Source organism: Aquarana catesbeiana, linkage group LG07 (assembly GCF_042186555.1).
Source record: "Aquarana catesbeiana isolate 2022-GZ linkage group LG07, ASM4218655v1, whole genome shotgun sequence".
NCBI classification, from domain to species: Eukaryota; Metazoa; Chordata; class Amphibia; order Anura; family Ranidae; genus Aquarana; species Aquarana catesbeiana.
In genome coordinates, this window is record NC_133330.1 from 82495501 (window position 1) to 82510612 (window position 15112).

A 15112-nucleotide genomic window follows, 5' to 3' on the forward strand; every position below is an offset into this window, starting at 1 on the left:
CACAAGAGATGGCAGTGATGGTTGAGTTCCTGTACCTATTAGAAAAAAGTCTGGATATATTTTCTATAGTCTTAGATATAACTGTCCCTTTTAGAGGCAACCATAATGTTGATGCAGGCCGCAATGAAATAGTTTTGACGCCCTTGTCCTAGAACATCCACCAAACTGGAGTAACCTAATGTTGCCATTGTAAAACCTCACTGCATTGTTTCTGTTTCAATTGTGGAATTGTCCACACAGTCATTTGTTTTCCGTTTGAACATTCTATAGGAACAAAGTTCAGCTTTATGGTGCAGTAAAAAATTTTCTTATCTATGTAAGTGTTTTTTTTTTGTTTTTTTTAAGAGAAACCTAAAGGCTGCCATTGTTGCTCTGTTGGAAAATGCTAGTTGCCCAGCTGGCATGTTGGTGTAACTGCTTCAACTCTTTCTGAGTTACTGATCCGGCTAAGTCCTGTAGCTGCAGTTATGACTTCACTCTGACTTTATTTGCTGTAGGTTTTGGCTACTCCCCTCACCGCCCCACCGATTGTCCCTGACTGTCCCCTGTATCTGGTCCCCCTCCATGTTCTCTGTGTGGTCTGGTTTCCCCTGTGTCGTCCTCGCTGTGCACTCCTCTGGTTCCCCTGTGTCCTCCTCCGGTCCCCCTCTGTCCTCCCCTGCCCTCCCCTTGATCTTCAGTGCAGCTGAGGCTGCTGATAAAGGAACTGGGGAGTCTCTTTAGACCCCTGATATCTCAACAAAGCACCCCCCCCCCCCCCGAATTTAAGTAATCAGTAAAATCGTACTTCCAAAATGCCCCGGGCAACGGATTCCTGTTGCTTTGCTGAGTTCCTTTCATTTTAAATGGCACCCCAATGCACTAATTAAATGAATCTGTGCTGTAGCAGGCCCCAAAGCTTGACTGTGTCCTGCTTTCCAAAATATAGATAGGTGTGTTGGCATCCCATTAAAATTGCATGGGACTGCCTTGCCACATGGCATGTTAACATGCCTTTTTATCCTATGTGTAATATGCACCACACAATTCTAAACCCAGCCTTAAACTTTCATAATTTAAATAAGTGCATTTTAACATGGTTTCTCTGTGCTCAGAAATTTCCGTAGGTCCGTAAGCCTGTGTGTGAGAGATCAGGAGGGGGCTCTTGTTGCTCTGAGACTGAAATCTGTATACAGTGAATAAATGTATCCTGATATTCTAATAACCATTCTTTTCCGCCTTCTCTTCCACCAGATCTCACAGGACCAAGTGATGATGTCACACAGTCCACTGCGTATCTTCAGACAGTATCACAATAAGTGCGTCTTGGTATCAGGACAAGGCCCAGTTCTAGATATAGCAAAATAGTATCCTTTCTGTGACATTACTTCCTACCATTTCTGCTGACATTTCTCATTTTGATTCATCTTTTTTTTTAAATTGGCTAACATGGGGTTCCTGATTTGTCCATACACCTGCAGATAGGCTCAATTAGACCTTGGTGACTTTGCATAAGATGTCTGTCTGGGAGCCCTCCATAGTCTGCTACGCAAATGGTTTGAGAGAAAATGAGAACAGCAGAGCAGCAAATGTGTGCTGATATTTTTGGTTTGGGGTGTATATGATGCTTAAAGTGATAGTAAAGACTGCTTTGTGATAAGGCTTACCTGTAGGTAAAATGAATATCTTCTAAATGTGCACCATTTTAGGAGATGTTCACCCTGGATGCAGCCGGTGATGTCACCGGGGCATTTGCTCTAGAGGCCTGGCATACTGTGCTGAACGTTCAGAGCACCAAGTAACCAAGGGCTCCCGTGCGCATGTGCCGGAGTGACTACATCGCGGCTCTGGCCACACACACAGCCAGAGTCCGCAAAAATGGAGTAAAAATCAGCAATAAGAGTACAGAGCCATAAAATAGAAACTTTACATTTGGTTTCAGTAATTTATGTGCACATGCATGTTTATGTGAGTATAAATTACAACACTGCAGCAGAATTTTACATGCCTCTGCACCTTTACATGCCTATACTCAACATTACTCAGGTCTTTATAGTGTGGGTGTGTGGTGTGTTTTTCTTTTCTTTTCTTCCACATTCATGTAAAGTATATGCAAGTTTGTATGATATAATTTTTTTTTTTCCCTTAACTAAGAAATCAGTTTAGGATTTTCAAATCCTATTACCGTTGACTCTGTGTGTGAGTCCTATCCATTCCTTGACATGGTGGACCACAGGAGAAGACCTAAAATTTTGGTATGTATTGATCTCTTTATTAATTTTATGTAGTTTGCTAGGTTGAAAAATGCAGGTTCAGCCTTTCAGAAATTCTAGCAGTTTTCATGAGTTTGAAGTGTATATAAGCCCTAACACATGCTTTCTACCTGCACTGCACTGTTATTAGTTTTATTGCTCTAGGCCAGTGATCTCCAAACTGTGGCCCTTTGTTTACCTTTATCCAGACCATGGGCCACTGCTCTTATCACTGATATGGGGCACTGTTCCTCACACCACTGATAAGGCACGGTTTCTTCAACTACTGGGCACAGGCGCCAAACCCGAGATTGTCTATTTCCACTGACCAGAGTCCAGCCCCCCTAAAGTCTAAAGGACAGTAAACTGGCTCTTGGCTTAGAGCAGGGGGCTCCAAACTTTCCAAACAATCACTGAGGATTACATAATGCCCCTACCTAACTTATGAAGAGGGGGGGGGGGGGGGGGTGGGTGGTCCTAGGGTGACAACACTGCTCCTTCATAGATATAGTACAGTGACTGAGTGTTGTCATGCTAGGGCAACACTCTCCCAACTGTGCAGTAAATTGGGAAAATATGATTATAAGCAATGTAGAAAAAAATCATTATGAAAGCACACTAAATACTGACTAGAGTAATATGATAGTTTTACACAAGTTTAATGGGAGTCTCTGCTCATATTGTGACCTGTGTATTGGTTCACATTCAATGCCGTGTTCTGTCCTGTGTCACTGTGACACACTGATAGCACCAGCTGGAGGGACAGATGTGCAAACAGCTTTAACTATCCCAACCAGTGACCTTTTACTTTAGCTCTTGAAGCAACTCGTATTTTAAAGGTTGGTGATAAAAATGCCCATGCTTTGTAACTCGTACAGATGAGTGCCTTTTTAGGCTAGCAACATTAAAGATTTGCCCAGATAACTGAAGATTGCACCATATAAATTCTAATGGGTCACAGTGTCCCAGTTCTTCTTAGCACTTAGATTGTTTAGTCAGCCAATAGAACAAAGAATCATGGGTGTTAATCTTTGATATTTGAAGTAGAAGCTAAAGCAAGGCTAAATGCTTGTTAAAGTTGTAAAAGTGTTGCAAGCCAAGTTTGTTTGCATTGCCTGTGTGCTGTTTTGGGACAGCTGTAGTAACTCTTGGTGGATTGACTAATTGCTTTAAAAAGCCCTTAGTGAAGCCATGGCTGACTTCACTGCAGTACTGTGATCTTGACATACCATGAGAATTCATTGCAAGAGTGCATTTTCATGGGGTATCAAGTACCCAGCTATCCTGTGAGGCATGGTGACATGACTGCCTCATGGAAGCATCAAAAGACGCGCCGGAGGTAACTTTTTAAAAAAAAAAAAAAAATTCTGTGTGATCTGTTTTACAAATGGTGTTTTTGTTTTTTAAAGCCCATGTGTTTTGGGGGCATGGAGCTTGCAGAAAAGCTATTTGGGTAACTACAAATATATTCAAGTGCCTTTAACTTTTTGTTTTCTATTTATTTTTACAGCCATCCACTGCTGTGGATCTGCCAAAAATAGATGGTAATTATTAGTGTGTGTGTGTATATGTATGTATGTATGCATTCCTAAAGGCTTCTTCCACACAAGGTGAGTCTGCCAGCTCAGCAGGAGATTGCTCCGGCGGATGACAGGTCCGTCTCTGCTCACTAATCGGGGAGGGGCCGCTAATTCCAATGGAGAGATCGGTTGAAAACGGACAGCATGTCAATGGTTTCCGCACTGCAAAAAGTCTGGCTTTCCTTTATAAATATGTCACAGAGTGGATGATTAGTGTATCATCGAGCAGTACTCTCCCCCCCCGGTCTAAACCATTTAACACGTACATATTTAATCTTTATATTTGTGTGTGTGTGTGTGTATATACTTAGTTCTTGTCTTCCTTATTCCACAACTCTTCTTCTATTTTCATGTCCTTCCACTCTGAAGACCTGTTTCCAGCAAGAATATTGCTGTAGGCCTTATGCACATGGACATGTGGCGGCTTCTGTGTGTTGAGTCCTTTAAAAATTGTGCATCTAGGAAGAATTGGCATACGTGCATGCATGGGCAAACGGTGATGCAGAAGCCATTGGTGTTTACCTGAGCACAGCTGCATACCTACATTTGATTGTCTTGGCGTCTGTACATGGCACATGCGGCTCACTGGGTGCCAGAAAGCACAGGGGATTTTATGCCTCTGCACACAGGAGTTCCTAAGTGTCTGCATACAAGGGATTATGTTTAAAGGTTGAAATACTCCAATTTTAAAGTCAGCTGAAAGTATGAAAACCCTTAAGAGTTTTAGTTCACTTGCATAGTGACCGTTATTGGATGACCATGTAACCCAATTCAAAGGACAACATGGCTGGCACCATTATTTGACCTATAATTGTAAATGCTGAATAATTGGTCAGTCTGTTCATATATGCTGTGATTGCTATGAATAAAAACTTTAATAACACAAGCCTGCAAATGTCTAATTCTGAAACACTGATGCTTTCAAATGTGACCATAGAGCACTACTATCTGGTAGTAAGCAATCAAGGTTATAGATGAGGGAGGGGAAGAAATGCAAAAGCCAGACCATAGTAATACTGTAGCCAGTGCTATAAGCTGCTGTTCTTGTTTTACAGCTGTGATTCTGTTTGGGGAACCTATCCGATGGGAAACAAATCTTCAGATAATTATTGATGTATTGCTGACAGGGGGTCATCCTGCAAGCCCCCATCAACTCGCCAGTTACCCTCATATTCCATTGCTGGCATGTAATATGGATTTAATGTGGATGGCGGAGGCCCGCTCACCACGGTAGGAACAAACATTTGTGTAATGTGTATGTGTGTAAATGAAAAGAGACAAACCATGGAAGATTATGTTTAAAAACCTTTTTTTTTATTGCACCAACATTTCAGGGAGTTGCAGCCTGACCAGATATGGGCATTGCAATATTTTGGGTAGTGACATCACCTTTTGTTTACATTTGGCTTTCAGACAGGGGGACTCTCCTAGCGGACAGCTGAATTGGGCTGGAGATACAGCCCTGTGCGGGAAATTGTTGCATACACGACAGTTTATCAGCAGTCACAGTATGCTGTATGGGCATACCTCCTGTATGCCAGATCAGTGTTGATCTTCGTTATCACCAGTTTCCCTAAATGTCTTTCAGGACCGCACCTGAGAGTGGCTCCACCCACTAGGAAACACCATCTCCACAAAATTTTAAAAGGAGGCTTCTCCCCACAGCTTGTCAGTTTTTGTTTCCTCCAGCATTCGGACCTTCCTCTAGAAAGATACTTTGTAACAAACTTGCCAAGGGACACAGCAAAGGCCCTAGCCATTAAGAACGTATTAGGAGATCTGATGCAACAGGAGGTTGTGATTCAGGTATCTCCAAGAGGAATGTTATCAGGGGGTTCTGTTCCCATATTTTCCTGATAAAGAAACAGTTGGGAAGCTTTCGTCTTATTGACTTTAAAACAGGTCAGTCCAATACAGGAGATTTCGCATGGACTCCATTTTTTTTTCAGTCAGAAATCTTAGTCAACGAATGCTTCATGGCATCAATCGACTTAAAGAGATGTGTACCTACATGTGCCTATAGCAGCAATGGCGAACCTTGGCACCCCAGATATTTTGGAACCACATTTCCCATGATGCTCTGGTACTCTGCATTGTAGTGGAGTATCATGGGAAATGTAGTTCCAAAACATCTGGGGTGCCAAGGTTTGCCATCACTGGCCTATAGCCTCTCCGTCTCAAAAGTACCTCAGGCTGGCAATAAATATGGGGAAGGAGGTGCTGCATCTACAATTCAAGGCCCTCCCTTTTGGTCTTTCATCCGCCCCACGAATAATTACAAAAATAATGGCAGAAGCTCTTGCTCCTCTGCAAGGAATTGCAGTAATCCCTTATCTGGACGACCTCCTCTTTGCCCCTTCCAGAGAAAAATTGCAGGTAGACCTGGCCAAGGCCCGCAATCATTTTGAAGCTTTGGGCTGGATTGTGAACCTTCAGAATCAAATTTCAATCCAGCTCAGAAAGTTCAGTTTCTAGGTTATCAAATAGATTCTGTAGAACAAAGGTTTTTCTTCCAGAAGAAAAGAAAAACAAAGTCATAAGTGTAGTAGCCAGGCTACAAACAAACCAGGAGATGTCAACCAGAAAGATTTATGTCAGCCCTGGGAACCTTAACTTCAACAATGCCGGCCATTAAATGGGCGAGGCTCCATTTCAGGCCCCTCAAGAGTTTTCTCTTAAAGGTTTGGGATCACAGCCCAGAAACCTTAGACACAAAAGTAGCACTCCCCACCAGGGTCAAGAGGACCCTTTGGTGGTGGAGAAGTCAGTTTTGTCAAAGGGCTTACTATGGTCTTTTCCAGCAGTTGGGGATGGGGGGCCCACTGGGATCAAAATTATAGCACAGGGAATTTTGGTTCCGATCCAAAATAGGAAGGTCCTCAAACTGGAGGGAGTTAAAAGCAGTCGTCCTAGCATTGGCTGCCTTCTCTCCAAACCTCCAGGTGTCCCATGTGCAGATTCTATCAGACAATGCCACTACCGTGGCATACCTGAACAAACGGTGGCACGAGTGGAAAAGGCTTTTCTATTGCTGTTGTCAGAAATCCTGGAGTGGGCATAAAAGCATTTACTCTCCCTGTCAGCAGTGCATCTCAAAGACACGCTAAACGAAGTAGCAGACTTTTTGAGCAGACAAAAAATTCAGGAAGCAGAATGGAGCTTGAATCCAGGAATATTTTCATTGATCACCAGGATGTGGGGGCGTCCACAAGTGGATTTGTTTGCGTCAAAAGAAAACTCTCAGCTCCCTCAGTTCTTTTCTTCTGCACAGAGACAGCGGCTCACTAGGGATAGAAGCCTTGGCACATCCCTGGAACTTTCATCTGGGCTACGCCTCCCTCCCTTCAGCTAATTCCACTGGTATTGAGGAAAATGCAAAAGGAAAAAGTGTCAATTCTGATCACTCCATTCTGGCTGAAAAGAGCCTGGTTTTCCTCCATTCTACAAATGACAGTCAAACCGTTCTGGCAGCTTGCTCTCACAGAACTTACTACTGCAAGGCTCAGTATACCACCCGGATATAGCCAGATTAAGTCTCACCGCCTGGTATCTGAGGAACAGTTGTTATGGAACAAAGGATTGTCCGAGCCTCTAGTATCCACTTTACTCGCCAGTAGAAAGTAACTAGAGATATTTACGCTATAGTTTGGAGAGTCTACAACTTTTAGGAAATCATCCTGCAAACTTTTTGTTCCAAATCCTTCTGGGAAAAAAAGAGAATTTATTCCATAACTTAGATGTAAGAAGAATTTTATTACATTACTTGGAAGTAACAAGTAAAAAAGGTCAATTGCTAGATGGCCAAAATCAGCTATTTCAGAAGCTTGTTTCCAGATGGGTTTGTCTCCCCTGCCAGGAATTCAAGCACACTCTACTAGAGCTTTGGCCACTACATGGGCCAAAATTTGTAAGGCGGCTACGTGGTCAAGTTTTATCTAACGTTTGTCCTTCATAGCAGACTGAATCTTCTGTCAGCCGTTGATCAGGCATTTGGCATACAGGTCCTGCAAGCTGTTGTCCCTCCCTAGTTGGTAAGTCTCTCGATTATCCTCTCAGATGCTATCCTGAAAGATGTTTAGGGAAAATTCAAGTTAAACTTGCCGGTAACTTGTTTTCCAGGAGTCTTTCAGGACAGCAACGACCCGCCCTTTTCTTGTTTATATATTTGCTGCGAGTAACCATATTCGGATTGTGTTCCAGCTTGGGCCAGAGGTTCTCTGCTACAACTGACGAGCTGTGGGGTGAAACCTCCTTTTTTAAAATTTGGTTTGGTTCCTGTTTCCTAGTGGGTGGAGCCACTCTCTTGGGTGCTGTCCTGAGACTCCTGGAAAGCAAGTTACCGGTAAGTCTAACTTGAATTTTCCTAATCTGAGAACTGGTGGTTAATTCTTTAAGAATCTGACCACTTTAAGAACCTGTCGCTTTGGCAGTGGCATAGTAAGAACTACCTGAATTTGCCATGTATCGGTAATTTTATTGACTGATGCAAATGCTTGCCACCATTTTACTCAGTGAAGTGAAGGTACCTTGCTGTACCTACAAATACCTGTAGCTGTCTCTGCGTTACTTTGTGGAGTTGACCCTACATCCTTAGTCCAGGCTGTATACAGCCCTCTATCCAAGTTGAGATTAAAGAAGTTCACTTTTTAAAAAAATGCTATGTGTTTGTGGGGTGTGGTAGTAGTTTTTTTTTTTTTTTTTTTTTTTTTTTCTTGGAGCCTGTAAAGCATTGCACCAACGATCAGCAGATGTGTGTGTGTGTGTGTGTGTGTGTGTGTGTGTGTGTCCGTACATACGAGCAAGCAGATGCACTGACCGGAAGAATCGATGAGCTACCATGGTGCTGCATAGCGCATGAATGACGGGGCTGTGTGCTGTAGGAGCGTGCCCGAGGGTCAGGCGGACTCTGTCTGCCGGCAGCCTGTGATCGCCTATGAGAGGCAGAACGGGGAACTGCCTTTGTAAACAAAGCGATTTCCCCATTCTGACAGGTTACATGACAGGGATCTACTGTTCCCAGTGATCAGGAACAGTGATCTGTCATGTCCCTGGCAGCCCATTTCCCCCCCCCCCCCCACAGTTAGAACACGCCGAGGGAACACCTTTAACCCCATTGAGCGCCACCTAGTGTTAACCCCTTCCCTGCTAGTGACATTTACACCATAATCGGTGGCTATTTATAGCACTGATCGCTGTATAAATGTCAAGTGTCCGATTTTGTCTGCCGCAATGTCGCAGTCCTGCTAAAAATTGCAGATCGCTGCCATTGCTAGTAAAAATAATAAAAATGCCATAAATCTATCCCGCATTTGGTGTTTGCCTATTGCGATTTTACCAAAAAATATGTGGAGGCATATATATTGACCTAAATTGATACTTCTTCCTTTTTTTTTTTTTTTTTTTTTTTTTAATATGTATTATAGCAAAGTAAAAAAAGTTTTTTCAAAATAGTTGCTCTTTTGTTTATAGTGCAAAAAAAAAAAAATTTTTTTAAAAATGCAGAGGTGATCACATACCACCAAAGGAAAGCTCTATTTGTGGGGGAGAGACATAAATGTTTGGGTATAACGTCGCAGGACCCTGCAATTGACAGTTAAAGCGACACAGTACTGTATTGCAAAAAAAATTGCCTGGTCATTAGGGGGGGGGAAAATCCTTCCAGGGCTGAAGCTTCACCCCACGCCTCGATCATTTAAATGTCAACTGAGCCTATGGTGACAATGACATGGGGTGGGGTTTTATATGAACCTAGAGTGAGAAAAAAAGCCCTGCCTACATCAGGGTCCTTCAGGTAGAAAAAAAAAAACTCTTTAAAAAAAAAACGCCCCTTAACCTCTTGACATCTGCGCTATAGCCGAATGACTGCCACAGCGCCGACCTGAATTTCCGGGAGGCTGGCATGACGGCCTCCCCTGTGCGCGTGGAGCGCGCAGTGACCACTGAGTCACTGAGACTCAGGTGATCACCAATCCAAGTAAGGGGTCGGTCCCAGCCCCTTACCATGTGATCAGCTGTCAGCCAATGATAGCGTGAGGAGAACAAAAAAAGATCACCAGCTCATCTGCAAGGGACATCGGTCCCGAAGAAGCAATAATGCCTCATCTGTGCCACCTGCCATTTCCACCTATCAATGCCCACCAGTGGTGCCAATCAGTGCCCATTATTGCCACCCATCAGTGCCGCCTCATCAGCGTACATCAATGAATGAGAAAAAGTACATGTTTTATAACAAAATATAAAATTTTTTTTTTTTTTTTTTTTTAATTCAGTCTTTTTACATTTTTAACAAATACTAAAAACTGCAAAGGTGATGAAATGCCACCAAAAGAAAGCTCTATTTGTGGGAAAAAAATGATAAAAATTTTTATTTGGATACAGTGTTGTATGACCGCGCAATTTTAATTCAAAGTGCGTCAGTGCTGAAAGCTGAAAAATGGTCTGGATACGAGGGGGGGGGGGGGGGGGGTTTAAGTGCCCAGTAAGCAAGTGGTTAAAAGACAAGTTCAGACCTTTGCAGACGTATCTGGGTGCTTTTTCGACCTCACCAGTACTATTTATGCAATTTGGCTGAAAGGTAAGGTTCATGTTAAAGGATGTTTTTATAAGGGGAAGTTTTAAAACTTGCAAATGCAGAAAATATAAATCCAAATTAAAGGTTTGCATAGTTACATTGGTCCAGCTTGGGCCATTTTAAGGAATGAATATTGCATACCTGATCAATCCAAAGCTCTACTCCAGAAACACCTTGGCTCCTATGGAGAAGGGCTGCGGATCAGACAAACCAGTATAAGCATACAACATATGGTGGGAAAGGAATAAAATTGTTTGGAGGGCTTTTTGATTCATTCAGTCCCTTCTCGCCTTAACCCCGGTATGGCTACACTGTCTGTGTTTAATGTAGAAACTGCTCCCTCTAGTGTCACATTGCGATATATCGGCCTGCGACCGGAAATCAGTGCTGGTTTGAGTTGTATTCAACATTTTCTAATATACTGCCACATTGGGGCACCCAAATGGCCAAATTATTTATGGATTTTTTTTTTGTCTGTTTTCAGGTTTGGTCATGGAATATTTATGGTTTGTCTTGAAAGCATTTATAAGAAGATTACAGGAAAGGAGCTGAAGTATGAGGCTTTAATGGGCAAGCCAAGTGAAGTGACTTACCACTATGCAGAATACCTCATCCGGACCAAAGCAGCAGAGATGCAGTGGAATAAGCCTATCCAAACACTCTATGCTGTTGGGTAATGCGCTTTTTATATTTTATTTAATATAAAATATGATAAAAATTATTATAAAATTTTATAAAGTGACCTTTACCTTGAACTCATAAAATTGTGTGCATTCTGAAATGCAAATATATCAACCAGCCACAACTGTGCTGTTGATGTACTAGCGCTGCCATGGTAATCGGAAAAGATAAAATGGGCCTTAAAGAAAACCTATGCACCTGAGAAATGCAGGGATGGCCATTGATCGCCTCCAGAAAAAAAAAAAAGTTGCCTGACTTTAATACTTTCTAAGTCGCTGACCTGGAACAAGCACGCAACAAGTATAGTCAGGGTGAAATTGAAGTCCTGATCTGTATGCTTGTTATGGGTCCGTGCAACTATGAATTGGATAGCATGATTGCCAGGGAACTAGCCCGTTTTCTATATATACAGTACCTTGCAAAAGACAGAAATAAACGTGATAATTGGCATGTGCGTATGTATTCTCCCCTTTGTTATGAAGCCCATAAAAAGCTCTGGTGCAACCAATTACATTCAGAAGTCAAATGTGAAATGATGCCCACCTGTGTGCAATCTAAGTGTCACATGACCCATCATTACATATACACACCTTTTTGTAAGGCCCCAGAGGCTGCAACACCTAAGCAAGAATCCCCACTAACCAAACACTGCCATGAAGACCAAGGAACTCTCCAAACAAGTAAGGGACAATGTTGTTGAGACTTACAAGTCAGGGTTAGGTTGTTAAAAAAAAAAACCCATCAAATCTATCATAACCAAATGGAAAGAATATGGCACAACAGTAAACCTGCCAAGAGACGGCTGCACACCAAAACTCACGGACCGGGCAAGGAAGGTATTAATCAGAGAGGCAGCACAGAGACCTAAGGTAACCCTGGAGGAGCTGAAGACTTCCACAGCAGAGACTGGAGTATCTGTACATAGGACGACAATAAGCCGTACACTCCATAGAATTGGGCTTTATGGCAGAGTGGCCATCAAAAAACAAAATGACACGTTTTGAGTTTGCGAAAACGCATGTGGGAGACTCCCAAAATGTATGGAGAAAGGTGCTCTGGTCTGATGAGACTTAAATTGAACTTTTTGGCCATCAAAGAAAATGCTATGTCTGGTGCAAACCCAACACATCACATCACCCAAAGAACACCATCCCCACAGTGAAACATGGTGGTGGCAGCATCATGCTGTGGGGATATTTTTCAGCAGTCGGAACTGGGAAACTGGTCAGAGTTGAGGGAAAGATGGATGGTGCTAAATACAGGGATATTCTTGAGCAAAACCAGTACCACTCTGTGTGTGATTTGAGGCTACAACAGAGGTTCACCTTCCAGCAGGACAATGACCCCAAACGCACTGCTAAAGCAACACTTGAGTGGTTTTAAGGGGAAACATGTAAATGTGTTAGAATGGCCTAGTCAAAGCCCAGACCTCAGTCCAATAGAAAATCTGTGGTCAGACTTAAAGATTGCTGTTCACAAGCGTAAACCATCCAAATTGAAGGAGCTGGAGCAGTTTTGCCAGGAGGAATGGGCAAAAATCCCAGTGGTAAGATGTGGCAAGCTCATAGAGACTTATCCAAAGCGACTTGGAGCTGTGATAGCTGCAAAAGGTGGCTCTACCAAGTATTGACTTTAGGGGGGTGAATAGTTATGCACATTGACTTTTTCTGTTATTTTGTCCTATTTGGTTGTTTTTTTTTTTTTTTTTTTTTTTTGTTATTGTGAAGCAAAGTTGTGGGCATGTTCTGTCAATTAAATGATGCAAATCCTCAAACAATCCATGTTAATTCCAGGCTGTGGGGCAACAAAACACGAAAAATGGCAAGGGGGTGAATACTTTTGCAAGGCTGTGTGTATATCTAGGGTGTTTTTTTTTTTTTTTTTTTATATATATGCTCACCCTTATTCTTGGTTTTAGTGTTGTGCTGTACTTGCACACCCCCCCCCCCCCTCAATTGTGTAGATTTTTAATATTAATATCCTGTACACCTTACACTAAGGGAGCACGCAGACAATATGTGGCAAAGGCTGCAACTTTTCCCCACCCAACGCAAAGAAAAAACTGTCTGTTTAAACCTGCTAACTAACAGGTCAATGTATTTTGGTAAAGGACAGGGTTTACCTGTGCTTTACTTTTCGAAAGTACAGCTTTGCTTTTGCAGTCAGTATACATCTTTATGTAATGTGTGACATTTTGTTTTCTTTTTTACAGGGACAACCTAATGACTGATATCTATGGTGCTAATCACTACAACCGCTATCTTCAGGAGAGAGATTCTAGGAAAGGCTCAAAGACATTAGTGCAGACCGGCTCTGGAGCCCGAGTGACAACCGTTTCTCAGGATGTGGAGGCAGCATGGGAAAGTGAGCTGTCCTGTCCCAGTGCCACTCACTGTAAGTCTGTTCTGGTTTGCACTGGGATCTACAACCCTCACGCTGAAGTGCCTGCTGACCCCACACAGTCAGTTACTGAAACTGTATTTCACGGCCACCGGGATTTCAGGATTGACCCAGCCTTGGTAGAACCTGGCCATGTTGTTCCTGATGTTAATGCTGCAGTTGACCTGATCTTCCAACTAGAAAAGTTTTTGCCAACCAGTGATCATGGGAAAAGCTAGAGATTTTTATATAATATACGTAAAACACTATCAGGATATTCTCATCTAACCTCAAACACCTTTTGATGTTTTATTAGTTTTTACTGCACTTTACTGTTCGCCCTATCGTATACATATATTTTTTTTCCCTATGATCTTTAAAGCCTTTAAAATTGTGTGCTTTTAACATTTAAATGTTCTATCTTATATTTATATTGTACAAATTAGGTGTGACTGAGAGCTTCTTGCCACCCCCGCCCCAGTCCCCCCCAGTCCCCCCCCCCCCCCTTTTTTTTTTTTTTTTTTTTTTTTTTTTTTGGTTACTGCAGTTGCCAAGCCAAAGTGGCTTCCCTCCCTTTTTAACTTGTGGAGTTTGACATCTTTTTCATATTTTGTTTATACACTTTTTTTTTTTTTTTTTTTTTCTCACACAAATTGCTCACCTGGTGCCTATTAACCAATCCATAGCAACCTTTGTACCATCAAAGGTGTCATTTAAATGTCTTCTCGTTTAAAATAAGATATTATTAAATTATTACTACTGTGATCTGGAACAAGAAGAGGACAGAACTTCAGATGCCACTGGCTGCATGCTCGTTTTAAGTCTGCGACTCTCTAGATGCTGAAATCTGGATGACTGCCGCTTTAAAAAATGGTCACCAATGGCAACTCCCAGGGTGTTTTTATTTTATTTTTTTTTTTTTTGTCTTCTTCAGAATTTAACATTTTATAAATGGTATCAGAAAGCACTCTATTTACCCTGGATGAAGAAAGCATGATGTGGCCATGTCTATGCATTTGGTCATGCAATCTCTGCTGAAGGCGATGATCAGCCAGTGGTATTAAGCAGAGGTTACATGATCAAAACCCAGGTGGCTTTAGTCATATGAACACCTGAAACACTTTTCTTGAACTGTGGTTCTGCAGCCAAGCTTGGCATTCTGTGCCTTTTTGCTACTGTTTTGATATGCAAGTATAGAGGTACATGACAATTTTCTTAAGAGGTGCTGAGAGACTAAACCACTGTTGGAAATTGGTAGCATCTTTTAGAGATCATTTACACATGGCTGAAACCTTTCGGTCATGAGGAATTGATCATTACTACATGCAAGTGACCTTAGTAGTACTGAACATATTCTGTATAGCTTTAGCCTAATGAGGTGACTGCCAGCAATGGTTAAATCTCAGTAGCAAAAGTCCTTGTCACCTTGCCCATTCTGGGAAAAGTGAGAAGTGTCTCTGCAAAAGGCCCCTGGCCCCCTTATATTTGTCCTACTAGTACTTTCTTGACACTCCTTCCTACTCCGCAACTGGCACTGAAAAGACCTGAGCTGGTGACTCAGGGAAATGGACATCATCCTCATGTGACCATGCTCAGGTCTAGTGATTGGCTACTAGATCAAAGCATTATTATAGGGGAGTTCACATGCTCCCGCATACCTGGAAATGCTC

General features: G+C 42.3%; 1 protein-coding gene across 1 annotated transcript in view; it reads left to right on the forward strand.

Moving 5' to 3' along the window:
* The window catches only part of LOC141103126 (haloacid dehalogenase-like hydrolase domain-containing 5), a 45189-nt gene extending 31255 nt beyond the window's left edge, over positions 1 to 13934 (forward strand). The window contains exons 3-8 of the mRNA XM_073592386.1: positions 1234 to 1346; positions 2141 to 2234; positions 3742 to 3775; positions 4867 to 5041; positions 10867 to 11055; positions 13276 to 13934. Of these exons, the coding sequence (XP_073448487.1) occupies positions 1234 to 1346; positions 2141 to 2234; positions 3742 to 3775; positions 4867 to 5041; positions 10867 to 11055; positions 13276 to 13681 (1011 nt within the window). The 3' untranslated portion in view covers positions 13682 to 13934. The remainder of the gene's footprint in view (positions 1 to 1233; positions 1347 to 2140; positions 2235 to 3741; positions 3776 to 4866; positions 5042 to 10866; positions 11056 to 13275) is intronic.
* The last annotated feature ends 1178 nt before the right edge of the window (positions 13935 to 15112 follow it).